Consider the following 18491-nt stretch of genomic DNA (forward strand, 5'->3'; position numbering starts at 1 on the left):
AGCATAAACAAAACAGGAAAGAAGCATGGGAAAATGCAAGAATACTAAAGGGATTCCAAGGTCAATGTGTATTTGGTAGGCAATGAAAGCTGTTGCACATATGGGCTTACAAACTTAATTACTAAAAACCACTAAAAAGCAGAAGATGGATAAAGAGCATTAATGAGCAACACTTTCAAGAAAACACAACTCTTCTGCTCTAAAATTATGTTTATCTCAAGAATACTTATCCCGTTGACTATACCAATGAGGTAATGTAATACATACTTATTATCATAAGCATATGCTGTAACCTGCAAAAGATAAAATCACAATTACCTATAAATTATTTTATAGGTATTGATGATTAATGTTTGATCAATATAATGTTACATTATATTGTAACAGACACAGTATGGACAGTTTTTATACTTTTTTTTCATAGGCTGCCATTAATATTTAATATCATTAATATAGGTATTGTACAGTTAATGTATGATTAATGTTCCAAAGGCTATTCATTTTTATGGTATTAATTTCTATGGTAGAAGAAACAGCAATTGATAAATCAATAAGTAAAGAGGAACCTGTAACTAAAAATCCAAGTATCATCTAAAGTGCAACCTCGATGTAAAAAAAAAAACAAAAAAAAAAACAAAAAACAAACCACCAAACCAAACATTTACCAGCTCTTCAAATTCTCCTGTTATTTCCCTAAGTACTCTGGAAGACTATTTAGCTTAAAATGTCACACTCACCACAATAAATATTCAGGCAATTTCCAAATGCTGTCAGATGCCTTGTCTTGATCTAAGATAAAGCATCATTCACCTTGCTTGCTCTTGTAGAGGGATTATAAGCAGGGAACGAGGATTAACACAGTTCTAAAAGTCAGGAGAAGGTTTATACAGTTGTCAGCTAACCAAAACACAGAATTAATCCACTCATTCTGCGTGCATGCCGTCTTGATAAAATGGAGACATCTCATCACCACTCACCTTAAATGACTAAAATGCATCAACATTTTTAAGTGACGTCTATCCCAAGTACATTTTGTGCTTTTTTCCCAATCATACATACGTATAATGTTTGCATGCACCTATATCACAGTCTGACATTTTCAGGAGCTTTATTGTTAAAATAAGTTACCCTATAATTCAGAAAATTGAAGGGTTACTGTTATTTGTAACATTATATCCAACTACATTTAGTCACAAGAAATGTACCACATAAATAGAAAGAAGCAAAGCAGTAAAACAATTCTTTTCCATCTAGTCTTTCAGAACATTATTATAAAACTATGTCATATCTACAAATTTCATTCTCCAATTCAGGTAAAGAAAAAATTCAATATGTAATCAGCAGTGAGAAGTGTGAGCTAGAGATGAGAACACAATGATTTTACTATAACTATGAGCACTTTATAAATATGATTTCCAGCTTGGACACATTTGCTTTATTATTAGGTCTGGTGCTTTGCCTCTGTTTTGTTTCTCTTCTGTCCAGTTGAATTCTTCACCTGAATCAAGCATTTTATTTACACATAATTTTATGTCAAATATCTAATCAATATACCTTGTATGAAGCCAAAGGAAGTTTGAATTGTAATACAGCCTATAGTCAATACAATGTAAAAGGCAAATAAAAAATTTTCCTGCATGTCATCTGTCACAGATCCAACTAAACCATCAGTGGAAGTACCACTTGTGGTATCTATAAAGCTGATCACTTTGTTCAAAATGACATTATTCTCTCTAAAGTTACAGCACTAACTCCTTGGACATATTTCTCTTGACTCTTGAATTCAAACCCCCAAGAAACATCCACTCCAAGTCACAGCAATCCTTGTGAAGAGGAAAGTTCAAATCTGAACAGAGTGCCAGGATCTGTCCTCCTGTGCCAGCCAAAAATCCTACCCACTATCCACTGATGAGACACAGGTTGTCCTAAAAGGATGCATAGGTGAGGATTTTCTGAAGACAGGGTCCTGGTTCCAAGACTGGATATGCATCCCAGCAGTTTGTTAGCTGAATTGAATGCAAAGAAATCTCTTGGAACTAATCTACAGCATATGTTTAAGATTCTTTTATTTCCACATACCTGTCTAAAAACCAAGTAATTCTATTTATATTTGGATGGTCTAAAGTAAAATAAAATCCTGTGAACAAACTGGCTTAGCTCAGAAAAAGAGGCATTTCAGTTCACAGTTCAAGAGGAGTTATTACTCCTGCTGTATGAATCCACCGCTCTTCAGCACAGGAACATCATTCTGATGCACAACAATGCTAATCCACGGACAAACAATACCAAGATACCTCAAAAACAGTGAGCCCCCAAAAATATCTGTCAAAGGTGACACCGTGAATATTTAAGCAATAAGAAGCTGGACATCACCGTTAGGATGGGAGATAAAATAAGGGATGGGGGTTTTTTGCTAATATGAGAGAAAGTGACACGTATTTTTAAAGCAAAAGAATCAGACCGATCTGGGCATACACATATGGGTCTTGATCCATCCTGTCTGCAGGCCAAAGCAATAGGCACTATAAAGAAAACTCCCCTGAAAAAGCTTGAAAGATCAAGCAATGACATGAAATTAGAAAACTGTGAAAAAGAGCTGGAAGGATTGTCCACTGCATCTTCTGAAGTAGTATCTGAATACCCAGGGCTTTCATAGGACGATAAGCATCAGGCACCATCTTACAGATCCTATTCAAAAGAAAAGAGTCTACCAGGAAGCCTCTCAACAGTAACGAGGATTCCCAGTTAAAGCAAAGTCTTTTTCAACTAGGCCAAGGAAAGTTATTCTGAAGAAGAGATACAATATTTCTCTAGAGATTTAATAATACAGGGATCCTCTAGCAGCTAGGGAAAATAACAAGAAAAACTGCTTTTCTAACAGAAATGGCCACACAAAGACATCTTTAAATGCAGCGTAGAAGTGGAATATCTCACCTATCGCCAAAATAATAGGTATGTCAGGATGGGGCCTTCAAAGGACTGATTTTCTTCATGTTCACAAGCTGATTAAGATGTTTCCAAGAGTGATTTTGCTCAACTCAGGTATCAGCTACTAATGAATATCAAAGTTTGTCCTCTTTCTTAGTAATGCTGACACCACTTTTGCCATTTTCATGACCGAAATTGAAGCAGAAAGACAAAAACTTGAAATGAAAGTAAAGGTGGTCAGCACCAAAAATGTTCCAGGGATTTGTTATCAGATGGTGCACATGCTGGTATTCTTTGTGGTTTCTATCTTTTGCAATTTATAACTGATAGGCACCATAAGCCTGGATTAAAAATTCAATCGTATCTTTTGCTACCAAGAGCTAAGGCAATCTTGACTGATTCTGACCTTTTTTGCAAATCAAGCACTGCATTTTAAAAGTCTATTACTATTGTAACAGCTACAACAGCAATACAAATAATGATATTGGTTATTTCTTGTAGAAATGAAAGTCTTTTGTAGCCACTGGGGTAATCAGAGCAATCTGCGCCATAATGCAAGTAATTTACATGTATCTGTAACATTCTGTAAGGTGCTTCACTGATGCACCAGGGGAAATTCATACTACACCAGATGGCACTCACACCAGAATCTCACCGTGTAGAAAATCTTGACTATATGTATTTTGAAGAGAACATTCAATAGCATCTGGGTTAAACATTCAACTGAATTATTAAAATGGCCAGGGGAACTTTCACGTTCTGCCACAAAAATTCAAGGAATATTATAATTTTACTTTTCTTTTCAAGTTGTTTCATGTGGTCAGTAACTTTGTCTACCATGTGAAAGTACCAAAAGCAACAGATTATTCCAAGTCAAATATATATAGTGAATAAACCAATTTCTTTGATAATACTATAACAGCATTATAATTCTAAGTGTATCTTAAGAAATCTAAATTTTAAATTGAGCATGATTGATCCTTATCAGTCCAGATTAGACAGCTTTGCCACTTTTATGAATAATAAATTATTTTTCTTTTAAAGTCCTTGATGCTAGACAGAAGTGCTGTCCTAAATCACAAACATAACTCTAAGTGATATAATAGTATTTTGAAAAACTGGGTAAACTACATTTTGAAGTAAAAAAACCCCTTGAGATATTATAAAATGTAAAACTAAATTCTCCAGCATTTTTAGCTTTATGTCAATGTCAGCTAAAGTTTAAAAAACCCAAAATTGTAGATGACATAAAACTAGAAATAACTTTTTACAATTTTTGTTGTTTGGGGGAGGTATTATAATTATTTCAGGTTTTGTTTCAAGTGATATATGTTTTTTAAAAAGCCTACAGTGCTTGTGTTAATAATTATGTAAAACCTAAACTCATTTTTTGATATGTCAGACAGAACTAGTATACTATGTTTTTAAATCTAAAACACTTAGAGGGGGGGAAAATAAATCAACTCTTAAATAATTAACTTTTAAACCTGAAGTTTACTTTATGTCTTAACTGAAACTTTAAATTTTGCATTAAAAAAACCCAAACATTTGACTTTAGACAAACCCTTCAAAAGAATTATTTTGTTCAAACATTTTAAGCTACTGCCTATCACTATCCTAACAACACTGTAAACACAATAATAAATTAACTTCATAATGCTGTTAAAAAATCAGCCAGCAACATAATCTACTTTCCTACCTATATCAAGAGGATGACTAACAAATTAAAACATCGAAAACATAGGTAAGCAGAAACATAATTGCTTTGACTGCAATTTGGAAAAGCTAAAAGATTAGGGCAGACCTCAAAATTTCTGCAGAAAATCCTTTAAAATTCTTAATGATCAAATATTATTAAGCCTTTGGTTATATTTCCTGTTCTTCTCTGACACTGTCCTAGAGCCTCATGTTGTCGCATTAGTTCTGAGAAAAGAGCCAACCACCAAATCAAGAAAAGCATTTTCTACAGCACCAAGATGTTTTCTTATTTAAGTATTGACCTGATCTGACCCCGCCTGTGAGCACTGACAGAATCAGATCAGAAGGTGATATGACTGCTGGCTACGAAAAGCATGATGCATCAAGGCCAGCTCGTAAGCCTGTAGCTCCCTGCTGTGCTGATCTACTTTAATCAACTTCTAGTATGTTTTAGATATTCAGTTCTGGCTGGATATTTTTGGTATTTCTATTCATGTAGTTTTAATTAGGAAAAAAAAATTTTTCAATGGTATGCAGGCATATTAAACAACAGGCACGCTCCAGTCCCATTTCAAAACTGAATCCAGGAAATACTTTATTCTGTATTCCTAAAATATTTTAATTTTATCAAACCAAATTCAAGCAAAAGATATTTTAAAAAGATGACACACAAAGCTCTCGGTAAAAAAAACTTGTAATGAAGATTCAACAATAAATCCCTCAAAGAACATCTTCCAGCCTGGTACAACATGTGTTCCAGAACAGCTCTAGAACTACCCAAGGTTTTCCTCAAGGAAAAAGCAGATCATTCTCTCTCCTCTCTCCCTCTGATCTGTTTAAGATACAAACACAAATCTTCCCTCCAGACTTTTACACATTTGACAATTTGAGATCACTTAACATGAAAAGATGGACAGAGCTTAACTGGGACTTTGTCCTTGTGAACCATGGCATGAAATGAAGCAGTCAACAGCGTAATTATCTCACTCCTTGTCCTAGCAATTACATCTCCTGTAAGAAATGCCATTTTGCCTGATAGACAGTCAAAAGATACTTGAGCTAGAGGTTCATAGGAGGACTGATTAGTTTAATTATGACATGATTTAGGTCCCATTAAGTCATGACTTCTTTAATGGAGGTAAATAAACTTATTATGCCCTTAAAAAACATCTAGAGATGACAAAGTAAGAATAGATGGATTTATCTTTAGTATAAACAAAACAAACATGGCACCATATAAAACTAAGAATAAGCTAAGGAGAAGATGTGATTTTTAAGTTGCAAATCTAAACTTTCTGGGAAAAAAACAATCAGTCCCTCAAAATATTGTATTCAGAAAAGGAAAAAGTCTTATTCACAAAGAAGTGCATTAGCTTGGTGAATTAATCTATTCAAGTGATTTAGGTTGCTGTAATAAACCTCTCGGGATGGTACACATTACATGATTTCAGCATTACATTGCTTTCATTTTTTGAAGCAAGAACGCAGTTTCCTCATCAAGTACGAATGGAGAATGAATACCAGTTGTCACGTTTGAGCGGGGACACACCAGCACACACTCCAAAGCCTGCTCTTCTTTGCAGAAAACAAACTATTAAAGCTATTAGGTTTCACAGTAAACATGCAATTGCATATCAAAAAACCCCAATCTATTCTCTAAAAAATGTCTAATTTTCTTCAAGAAAAAATAATTTCAGAAATAATTTCCTTAACTATAGACTTAACGTGAAATAATTTCTATTTGAATTTGCATGTGGGAAGATCATAAATGGATGTTTGTAGTCAAAATCATGAAGCTTTGGAACTGAACTTCCAATTCTGGAAGTCCCCACTGTTCAGCTTGGGGCTCCAATTTTGATTTTTGATTGGAAAGTCACCTGACCTGTCACTGGGCACCACTGAAAAGAGCGTGGCTCCATCTTTTTTACACTTTCTCTTTAGGTATTTATACACATTGACAAGATCCCCTCTGAGCCTTCTCTTCTCTAGGCTAAATGGTCCCAGCTCTCCCAGCCTTTCCTCAGGAGACATGGTTCAGTTCCTTAATCATCTTCGTGGCCCCATTAGCCTCCCCCTAGTAGCACCATATCTCTCTTGGGTTGGGGAGCTCAGAACAGGACACAGTACTCCAGGTGTGGCCTCACCAGTGCTGAGCAGAGGGGAAGGATTCCTACCAAAGACTTTTTTTGGGACTTAAGAACAAAGACTGGTTTCCCAGGACTATCCGTAATAATCCAGAATGTATGCACCTTGTAGGTTTCCTAAGTATTATACAAGCAACATTTTGAGGTGTTTCTATGCATGACGCATTTGACATTTGAGGCATAACCATAAGATGTATTTTACTCCTGTTTTCCTCCAGAAAAGTTATTAGAGGATCCAAAGGGGGATGACTGGCCTTCTTCAAAGGCTATGATTGTTGAAATAATTTGGGAGATTACATTTCTGCAAATAAATAAACAACAAAGTTCTCTTCTAGCAAGAAAGATCTGAACTGCACAGAATTCAAGGGCATACAAAGAATTCCTCACGAGAACATGCTGAAGCTTGTTTTTACTCTATCACATTAGTAATTCAAAAGATGGAAGAGGTTGTACATGTAATGGATAATTAAGAAATTTCTCCTCATGTGGCAACTGTGGTATTCATTCAGTTACATTCCCTGGAATCCAGAATACACAACTAATTGTGAAGATCCTGGTGAAAATTCATAGATCTGCTGCCAAACCAATTGATAGAATTCCATCTGATAAAATTTTGTAGCTGTACATAATATCTATTGCTTAACATTTGTGCTTGACTGTCATCTGGAGTTAGGTCAGAGACATAGACCATTTATTCCAGACAAGAACCAGACAATAAACTTGACAGCAGATACCCTAACTTTCAATTACTAAAATTATTTGTTGAGGTTTTTGAGAGCTAGGATGGATCTTACAGTGTCAGTCTACTGGAGGAATAGAAAAGATGGAAATAAAATAATTTCCCTCTACATTTTTGTGAAACCTTCTGTTTGGTTCTTTTTGTGAGAAAATATATTATCTTCTTTCATAAGGTTTTCTCATGACATGGATCTAATGAAAAGGGAACAGAGAGAAGCAGAATAATACAATGAGGTGGTAGAAATACACAACATTTTTACAGAAAAAGTCCAACAGCTAATCATCCAAAGTCATAACAATGCACAGTTAACAAAAAGAGAGGATGAGGAGAAGACCAGAGTCATCATTCAGAACTAGGATGTGACTAATCACCGCACTGCTAGAACTTCTGTTTGTAAACCACAGCTGACAGACACACAGAGGAAGCCTGGACCTGCCTCCTGGAGAGCATTATCTAGTAGCAGTCCTGGAAAGCAGCTGACAGAGTCCAACAATTTCTTAGATGGTGATGGTTAGACTAACATAGGCGTAACAATAGGTAGAAAAATCTCCTTCAAACAGAGTTGGTGGACAGCACTAACACCAGGGACCAAACATGATTTTATTGATTTTGATTTTCACTAGGACCTCAGAAATGTTGACACTAGAAAGAAATGGTTTATTTTGCTTTGGAACACAGGAGCAAGATCACGGAATCTCAGGCAGGACAATCTCCTGTAGATTGAGCCAAATTCTGAAATATAAAAAGATGACAGTCTTAAATAAAGTGCCCAGAAAGACCACAGTTCGGTGGCCAGAGTTCTGGCTGCTTCTTTTTGTTCCTTGCGAAACAAAATCCAAGATGATTCCTACAGAGTTCACACCAACAAATAAGAAAAACTCTCTTAACAAAAGCTGTGATTTAGACAAGTAAACTATTTTGCTGAAAACAGCCAAACACTATCTCTGTCAGAATACAGAGAAATGCTTTGTCATTCTTTCTACCTGTCTTGCATATACCTCTGCTTTCTGTAAGCATGCAATTTACCTCTCCACAGTCTTGGATACAGAGGGGTACGAAGCGGGAAAGAACCAGATGTTTTTAACCAAACTGAAGGTAGTACCAATTTCTTTCTCCTCTGTCTTTGTAGCAGGAGATCTGTTAGTTTCTGGTACTGGAACTCCTAATACTAAAGAATTGTAATGTTTTCTGAATAATTGTTTAAGTTATGTCTGCCCTAAAAACAGAACTCTGCATGAGTCCTAGAGCAGACGATACATGATTTCTTTCCCCCAGCTTAGTCTGACACAAGGAAAAATACACAGATTTCTGGACAAGTAGGGAAATTAACTTATTGGACACAGCCTGTGCTCTACAGCAGAGTTAGAGATAGCATTATCAGCAGAAATTCAAGTGTTTTTTCTAGCATAAGATGCACCAGCTACTACCTTTAGCAACAAAACCTAAATGTATCGCAAACACCTTAATCAAGTAGTCACAGTTTCCTGGTGATACAGTTCTAGGAAGAATATACAACAGCACTATTATTTGCCAGCTAACTCACATGATGGATATTAAAAAAGTAGGAGAGGGATAACAACTCTTCCTAATTTGTCTCCCTTTGACAGAGAAACGTAGTTCCTCTTCTTTGACCTGCATAGTTATGCAGTTGTTTTGCACCAGCATAAAGATAATGGTGCACAAGGACAGACTTACAAATAAATGCTAAAGTTTGAACTGAAGAACAGACGCCATGGAAAGCAAAATCTGCATTTTTGCCAAGTCTACTAAAGATCTCAAAAAGATGCACTGGTTTGATCTTAGGTTTTGCTTTTGCTTTTCAATAGCATCATCTATGCCAGATGAAAAGTTAATTCCCAGTAAAATTCCAATACTCTGAAGCTCACAAAAAAGATGGTCACAAGGCTAGCGGGGGAAAAAAAATGCATCAAAAATTATTCTAGAAGTCTCCTTGGAGCATGTCAGCATAGAGAATAGTCCTGGTAACATCAAAGGCTTTTGCCAGCAGACAGCGATTTAAAAAGGTAGATGAGTTCAGGGTTTCCAATTTTCTCACCTTCCGTCAGAGAAAGTAAAGTACATAAACACACTTTAGCTAGCCCAGACAAATCAGGAGACTCAATATGAGCATCAGTTTCCAGCATGACAAGTTAATACTCTGAGGGGGCATCTTCTGAAATCTTTATACAGATAAGGATTAAATATGATCCCCCTAAGGTCTCTCAGACAAGGGAAGGACAGCCTATATTACCCATGCTCCTCTAAACCACTAAAATTATGAAGAGAGAACAAAGGAAAGATCTAACCTGAACACACCAAGACATTGTTTCTTCCTCTTCTATCATAAAGCAAACCAATCTACAACTCGCAAGCTAGTTTGGTGATTTATGAAATCCTACAGAACACACAGTTTAAATCAGTACCTTTGCAGGAATAATTCACATGTTCATTCAAAATTACTATCTCCTACATAAACACAGCCAGGCTGGATAGGGGATCTTATCTTCTGCAAACACAGCAGACATCCAAGTTATGCTGCTGGCAATGGATAGCACTATCAAAAGCAACTCACCTAAGATTTCATGTACAAGATTTTCCTCCTTATTTACTCCTAAAAACGCAAGAAAAAAACTCAGTTATGAGCACTCCCAAAAGATGCAAATGTCCAGAGCACTTCTGCATCTGACATGTTCTACAACTGTCCACACACACCCAGGACCTCAACAATAAAAATGTGCAGATGCATAAGAAATGGGAGATAAATAAGATCGAAAACATGATACTCTCCATCCTCCAGAATAGTGGGTTGATTTCTGGGAAGTAATTCTCAGAAGAGATAAAAAACAAAAGATAAAAACCAAAAGCTCACCAGAAAGCAAGAAAAGTCCTTTTTAGGGACAGACTGGAACTGAATGACTGAGATTGTTCAATTCAAAACCCAAACTAATAAAAGAGGCCCCAAGAGATCCTAACTACCCTCTTCTATTCCAAAAGACTGTTCGATAAAACTGAGAGACAAAACACTGAAAGAGAGCTCTCATATTTTCAGTACGCAGTTAACTGGGGGAAGGGGACGGACACCGTGATTACAATTGAGATTAGATATTTACACGGGAAATACATTATGTTAAAACATCTAATCACATCAAAAGTCTTATAGCAGGTTTATAGGTTTTTGTTTAATAAAAGAAGGTAAAACTTCACAGCAGAAGGCAAACTAACTGCTAGTGCTAGAAACAAATTTTCCAAACAAAAATATCCTCTAGCTGTCCATTAATCTAATATTGTTTTCTATTATTAAAGAACTGGTCTCTGACTTAAGAATTGCAATTCCTCTCTTCCTGACTGATGCTTAAAATTAGAATGTCATCCAAAGCATGCTAATGATATAAACATTCTCATAATGAAGAGTATTAATAATATCACCATGTAGTATGCAATATATACTGCTTAGTCTTTGTAGCTGTGGAGCTGTGCTCATGGAATTCTGATTTTTTAAATATGTAAGATTTTCAGACACCAGACCTGCTTTCACAAATGAGATCCCGTACTTGTAAAAAGACACTCAATCCTCCCATTGCTTTCGCTAAAACATCATAAATGCCTCAGTATTCAGATGGTACTTGCTGAGCCTATTAAAACACAAAACATATGATTTTTTTGCAATACAACAATTGAGTTTGCTGTCTTTAGAGAGAAAATTTAGTAACAACGATTACTTTATTATATAGTCCTATTTTTGCACCTGTTTTCTGGTATTTTAAAAATCCATTTTTTTAATACTTGACCTTCCTACTATGACTGCTTTAAATATTGAGAACTAACATGTTTAGGTACCCAAGCTTAGTCAGGAAAAGTACAGGATGATGACATTTAAATGGTACCATGTTGCTTTTAGAAAAAGCAGCAAGTGAAACACTGATCACCGCAAGTCTAATCTTACTATTAGAAATAGCCATGCTGCTTTTAAATCGAGCATTCTTCTTTAAGCATACTAACATTTCTGTATAGCTTTTGCATTTAAGAAGCATGCAAAATTCTAATGGCGTAAAACTGTAATGCTTTAACATATTTAGAATTATAGTCTCTCAACATCAGTACAATTCAAAGCAGGAGAAACTCCAGTATGCTGGGTCATGGTATCATACAAATCAGAGTACATCCCGGTACAAAACAGATAAAGTTATTAGATTGTTTCTCTCTGGTTTGCTGACTTCTGACAGATTTTTTTGTTTTAGTACTATGCCGAATAATGAGTTCTGTCACATTTTGGCCAAATGTAGCACATTGTACCAAAACTGAGAGAGTGAGCAAAAAACTGTTACCACAGGAAAACATAAACAACTTCCCCAGTTGTAGCTCAAACCACGTAATTCTTATACGATATAAGAAGTCCTACTGAAACGAACGGTGTCATTGGGAAGCACTCATGAATACATGGTCTTAAATGTGTAATATTACACTACGGTAACCTTGGATCTTAGATTAGAACAAGTAATGAGCCACCGCTTCCTTAGCACAAGGGGAAGTTGCGGATCTGGATTTCCCCCAACACCTGACATCAGAGATGGCTAGCAGTTCTTAAGAAACACTTTTTCCTGGATTACAATGAGAATGTTAAAGCATTAAATGATGCAGATAACAGTGATTCAAACTTCTGATTTAACACCCCTAGTACAATGGTCTATAACGGTACATTGTCTGCCTACTTTTTTCTTCACATTTTTAGCACCAAGGAGAAATATACCATAGACATGACACCCTTCTAAGGGACATTCACAGCCATACTTCACAACTACTTAAATTTCTTCAAGAAGATTTAAACAAATGGAAAAAAGTGGTCACTTTTCTAGTGTGTCTAACAGCTTAAATGAAAGACATAGCATCTATTTTGCACTCCGCAGGCAATACCTGTTACTCATATGAGTAATGCACACAGAAAGTATGCCTTGGAGCACTAAGCATCATAAAAACAAATTTTGTGCTGTAAATTACCTACAAAATTCTCTACTGCTAGCTCTTACCCCAACAGGAAGAGCAAAGGAAATCAGAATTTAAAATCCATCTGCAATGACACCTACTGGAAGGGAAAGGATTGATGACTCAGGCTCGCATCTGCCCTTCATACTCCTCAAATTCTCTCATTGATCTCACAACACCACTAGGCTTATAAAAGCATCATTAGAGTGAAAATACATTTAAGAAATAACACCAGCACATTTCTTCTGCAACATCAGTGTGTAATTACCTTTTTTATGAACTTCAGCACCTGATAACATTGACTGCCAAGTGAACTATTGAGCTACAGGAGAAGCCTCAATTTTGCAAGAAAGGCTGATCTTTTAAGATTACCCTAAAAGTTGCACGAGTTACAGGCAGGCCACTAATTCCCCACGTAATCGTCGCCTTTTAAATGTGAGCCGAAGGTCTACCTGCTGCAGATTAACCTCCTCCGCAGCCCAAGTACTTCAGGGCACACACGAGATTACTCTTTCTCTTCCCACCGGCCCTTTCACAGTCAGGGGCGGCCGGGGACCGAGCAGCGACTCTCAGGCTGCCGTGCCGCGCCGGGCACCCCGGCGCACAAGCCCCCGTACAAGTTTCGGCACCGCGCACGGGTGGCGGGGGGGGACACACGGCACGGCCCGTTAAACCCGACAGCCAAAAGCCATTTCCAGGCTGTTTCTACCCACGGCGAAGCCCGGGCAGGGGGGCGGAGGGAGTGAGGAAGCGCTAACTGTCCTTGATGTATTTCGATCCGCTGTCTGGATCCCCACAGCGCTGACTGGACGCGGGAGGCGGACTGCCGGCGCAGCCCGGGACAGCACCTGGGGCAGGCGGCAGCGGGGGGATACTCGCGCCCCGCTCCAGGGGGGCGGGAGAAGCGGGCGGGGGACGAGCCGGGCTGTGGGGCCGGGGCGCCCGGAGGGGGCCAGGGCCCGCGGCGGGATGCGGCCCGGCGGCCCGCGGCGGCGGCGGCGGTACCTGATGATGTCGTCCTGGTGCCCCAGGTAGAATTTCTGCCGGTGCTCCCGGGGGCTGTAGACGACGCCGACCCCCGCCACGAAGTAGACGATCTCCTTGGCCGCCGTGTAGTAGAGGTTGTTGCGGCACTGGTGACCCCGGTAACCGTAGACCCACTCCAGCCGCAGGTGGCAGCTCGGCGCGCTCCGGTCAGCCATGTCCCCCGCCCCCGCCAGCCGGGTACGGCTCTCTCCCGCCGGAGATCCCGCGGGAAGGGGGCGACGGGTCGGCCGCCCCCTCCGCTCGGCTCGGTGTCCGCCGCGCTAATCCCTGGCCGCCGACATGAATGCCCGCCGCCGCCGCTCGTCCGCCGCCGCCTCACAGAGGGCGCCGCCGACCGAGCCCGCCTCGCCGCCTCGCGCCGCCAGACATGGCTGCACTGAGACACCGCCCGGGACGCGGAGCGAGGGCGCGGCGCGTCGCCGCTCCGGCCCCCCCCCGCGCCCCGGCCTGCGCCTGCGCCGAGGGCAGCGCCGTCAGGCGGCGAGGCGGGCCTGCGCGGCCGGCGGCGGGAAGGGCGCGCGCGGCAGTCGCCGCTGAGCGGTGGGAGGCGCGGGCCGAGGCGCCGCGGTGAGGAGATGGCGGCCCGGGGAGGGGGCAGGCCGCCCGGCCGCGAATAGTCGCGGGGAGGGGGCAGGAGACAACGGGCTTCACTATCGCGCCTTCTTGGTTTTTTGGTTGTTTTTTTTTTTTTGGGGGGGGGGGTGTTATTTACAATTTTCTTTTTTTTCCTTTTTTTTTCTTTTTTAAGCGAGGCTGTGTCTTCTCCCCCTTCCCCAAGTTTAGTTTTACATTTTTACTGTCCCTTTGGGGAATATACCGGTTCCTTGCCTTTCCGTCGACCCACTGCAGCCGCTGGGGCTGGATGGGTCCCTCCTCAGCCGTGTGTGGAAACCACCCCCCGCCCCGCTCTCACTGAGAGCCCAGCGGCATGCCAGCTCCATTTCATCCAAGAAGAAAATGTCACCTGTAATTTTTAGTGACTAATGTTTAACTCTTTAACCCCACCGCCTGCCTCATACACCACACAAAAGTCACTTCCCCATCCATGCCTTAATTTCCCCGTAACACAACTTTTCATCCTTAAATCTCAAAGCGTTTTACATGGGAAAGTCACCATTTTCCGATCTCACGGATAGGGAAGCGACTTCTCTGTGCTGCATGAGGCAGCAGTGCAGGGGAACTCACCCGCCACGTCCAAAATTTTGGTCAGGAGAACATGCTCCTGCCCAGCTTTGTCACACTATAGAGTACCTAGCTGGCTAAACAAGTGTACATTACATAATCATGCAAACAGTTTTGTACTATAAACTTGAATACTTGTTCTAAAAGCTCCTGGATAACTAGCCTGGTTTGACAACTGAAAATAAACCCAATCATTTTCCTGTTCTTTTCAGCACAGATTTGGCTTTCCAAATATATGTATTTTGTTGGGATTTATTTTTAAATCTCCATTTCTTTAACTTCTGTTTCTCTTCTACTATTTCATTAGTTATATTAGTTTCATTAGTTCATTAGTTGACATTTCTTCCACAAAACATCTACTTCTAACTAGTTACTTCATGTCGGAGACATTTTTCCGTGCTACTCTATTTACGTTTTAATTAGTGGGAGTTTTTCCTCTTAAATGTTTCTTGAGTAAACAATATTATATTATTCTTTTCATTGTTTTAGAAAATGAATTATTTTGTAAAAACATGCATTTAAGCATTCTACTCAATTAGCTTTATGTTAACATATTTTCACAGTCTAGAACACCAAGAGATGATATTTTTCTCAAGCTCTGACAATAAGGATTTTCGTGATACCAGGATCAGCTTTCAGTCCCACACATTTCTTGAAGACAACACAAGGCACACAACAGAAGTCTGCAGAGAGATTCATGCAGCCTGAAACTTGACTCAAATATGCAGCCAAGGAAACTTCCTCTTCCGTGAAAAATTTAAATTTGTTGAAAGAAAGAAAGAAAAGGGCGTTTATCCCTAATCAGGACAAAAAGTCATATGTATTCACCAACAGATAAAGCAAATGTTGCTTCCACAAAAGTCGTAAGCAGTCTTTTTCCCTTCTATTTGCTTCCTAAACAGCCAGAGCACCTTGGCACTTGGGCAGCTGCAGTTTCTCAGGAGTCCCCAAGACGGGAGACTAGCCAGGGAGGCAGACTGGAAAATTCCCAACTAGCTCGTCTTAGCATTACAAAATGTATTGTTCTTTCTAATCTGATTTTAACTCTGCATGGCTGTTCTGTGTTGCTATCCCAGCTCTTTTCATGGGAAAGGTGGTTACAGAAAAGTCTGTAACAATGATGCTTAGTCTCATTCTGGAAATAATATGGAAAAGGAATGAACACTGGCTTCCTTTCGAAAAACAAAACCCCAAAAAATTTGCATTTCTGCTTTGCCTCCCCTTGAATTCCACAGAATGTTTTGAATGTTAATATACATGTAATCAAACTGCTAGTAAGATTTTGTGTGGTTCCATAAAGTTGCAGATATAGTGAGGCTAAAAACAAGATTACAACTGCAAGACTGTTCCCTTCGTAAGCTGAAGCTTTTGAGAGAGGGGGTTCGAAAAAATACCAAATGGACATGATGGCTGAAATAACTTATTTCAAGCTTTTACATGTTAATTGGATTGATTATCAGCAGACATAGGCATTTGATACATATTTGACTTCTGCTGTTGTAAAAGCTCATTTGAAAGTGGGAGTATTTTTGTGGTATAAATTGAGAATATATTAATTTTCTCTTTACTGCACATTTATTGCATATTTAAACACGAATGTACAAAAATACATAATTATGGTGTCTCTACTTTGTTCTACTCTGTACTTTTGTTGGGTTATTACTTAAAGTGAAATTCTGGACCTCTTGAGATCAATACTAATGTGTGGTATTAACGTCAACAGAGCTAAAATTTTAATCTTCTGGTCTTAATTAGAACAAGGGAGTGTTTGGTTAGTGAAAGTGAATAGGCTGTTTTCAGCCACACGTTCCAAAACCACTGTTACTAAAACCGAAAAGAGAAAACAGCAATCGGGAAGAAACTTTAGTATGTAACGACATTGGCTCTAACTGGAAGTTGCAGATCATATTTCCTGTAATGAACAGGAGGACCCAAAACTGTACTCAGAAAAAACACATATATGCAATGCAAGGGAACAGCTGCATGTCACACACCACACAAACAGCCAGTATTTCCTTCTGATCGTTCTGGAATTGACTACCATCTCTAAGACGAGAGAAAATTCCAAGAGGAAAACTATTCATTGTCATAGTTTGCTAACCTTATGCCTATGCATAAGGGGTGCAAGTGAAATTTTACACACTCGGCATCTACTTTTGCTAGGAATAGGAAGCAGTGTAGTATCACCACCTCTTCCTCTACCCTTACTCTGTCTAGCGTTCCCACTCAGCTCTGACATACATAATTCCTTTGGCCTCTACCAGCCTGGACGTCTCCACCCAGTGTCACTGTCACTGGTACCAGGCAGTCATCGCTTCAGGAACCACCAGGACCCAGGACATCCCCCCGCCAGTGTTCTCTTCTTGTGTACGTTGCACATGTACACGAGGACTCTGGCACCAGTCCCTCTCCGTTCTTTTTCTTGGCGGATATACAAACTGAGGGCGGCCTGTCCTTTCCAAGCTCTTCTCAAAGCCTGTGACTCCGCTCCTAGCCCTCCCGCCGTCTCTGCAGCCCGCGCGGGCCGAGGACGGCGAGGCCGGGCAGGGTGGAACGAACGGGCAGGGCGCGGCCGAGCAGTCGCATGTGCGGGCGGGCCCGGCGCTGTCCACGGTGCTGATCTCGGTAGGCGCGATCCACGAGGCCAGGCGGTATTCGCAGGGAGAGGAAAGACATGTTTTATTAGACCTATGGCTATAGTGGGAAATAGACGAGCTTTTAGCCAAATAAGACATTTTATGTGCTTCCAGTAAGGTATTTTACAAGTCAAACATGGTGTTTCGCTGTTTTGCCTCAGCTGCCTATGATGGGTTTTATATCTTTCCTATGATGTCAGATACAACCCTGCAAATTATGGTTCGTTAGTATACAGTGACACAAGTACATTACTTCTCTAAATAAAATCAAATAAGTGGCATTTTAATGTCTCACAATGCATACTTATAAGAAGACGTACTTCCTAGCATATTGTAAATACATTTACAATGTGTCCCATGTTCCGCTAAATGGAACAAGGCTTAAAGAAGTGATTTCTTAAACAAATGCTCTTGGAACAGCTAATTCCAGAGCACACAAGATGAGGGATTATTCTCTGTTAAGTCCTAGGTAATACAGAGTAGCTGGTTCAAGTAGTAATTATATAATATGAAACAGATGAGCAACAGTGACAACATTAATTTCCACATCCTTGGGGATAAAAAGGTCTCAGTCTATTATGGGAACACAATGTCTGAAAATAATATTTTGCAAAACTAAGAAACCTATTTAAGACAGAAAGTAATGAGAATTACCTGCTACCATTTAATAGCACTGAAGCAAACACTAAGGATCACAAAGGCCTGTTTACTACTGGATAAAAATAAGACGTCAAGAAAAAAGGCAGCATCACAAACTCAAACACTGTTTGAGTTAATTCTCCTTCAGAAAATTGGAAATTTAATGAGAGATTTTATACCATATGAGCCAACACATAAGATGCAAGTTATTAAGAAATTTTAAAGGACTAAGATATATTATTAAATTAACAATAGAGATTTTTTTTTAATAACATTAGAAGTAGGAAACCTTGAAAATAATCAGTAGGTCTACTGCATCATCAAGGAGCAAAGGAACCAATTAAGGTTAAGAAAATAGCACAGAAAAATAGTTATTGGTTTCTTCACATCTCTCCTCAACATGTTCTGAGTCTGGGAAATACAAGATGGGAGCACGTACAGGGTATGGTCACGGGAGGAGGTATCTTTATAACAAGGTGCTGGAAAATTATGAGCTAA

General features: G+C 39.5%; 1 protein-coding gene across 9 annotated transcripts in view; it reads right to left on the reverse strand.

The window, feature by feature from the left end:
- Positions 1-13955, reverse strand: part of EML5 (EMAP like 5) — a 120103-nt gene extending 106148 nt beyond the window's left edge. For 8 of the 9 annotated variants that reach the window (XR_012043041.1, XM_072864956.1, XM_072864955.1 and 5 more), the window contains exon 1: positions 13495-13955. Coding sequence is in view for 7 of the 9 variants with exons in the window: in XM_072864956.1 (XP_072721057.1) it covers positions 13495-13691 (197 nt within the window). In the remaining 2 variants the exon portion in view is untranslated. Of the gene's footprint in view, positions 1-12757; positions 12862-13494 lie in introns of those variants that run through there. The other variant, XM_072864959.1, reaches the window with a different exon arrangement.
- Between the last annotated feature and the right edge of the window lie 4536 nt (positions 13956-18491).

Source organism: Ciconia boyciana, chromosome 6 (assembly GCF_034638445.1).
Source record: "Ciconia boyciana chromosome 6, ASM3463844v1, whole genome shotgun sequence".
Lineage (NCBI taxonomy): Eukaryota > Metazoa > Chordata > Aves > Ciconiiformes > Ciconiidae > Ciconia > Ciconia boyciana.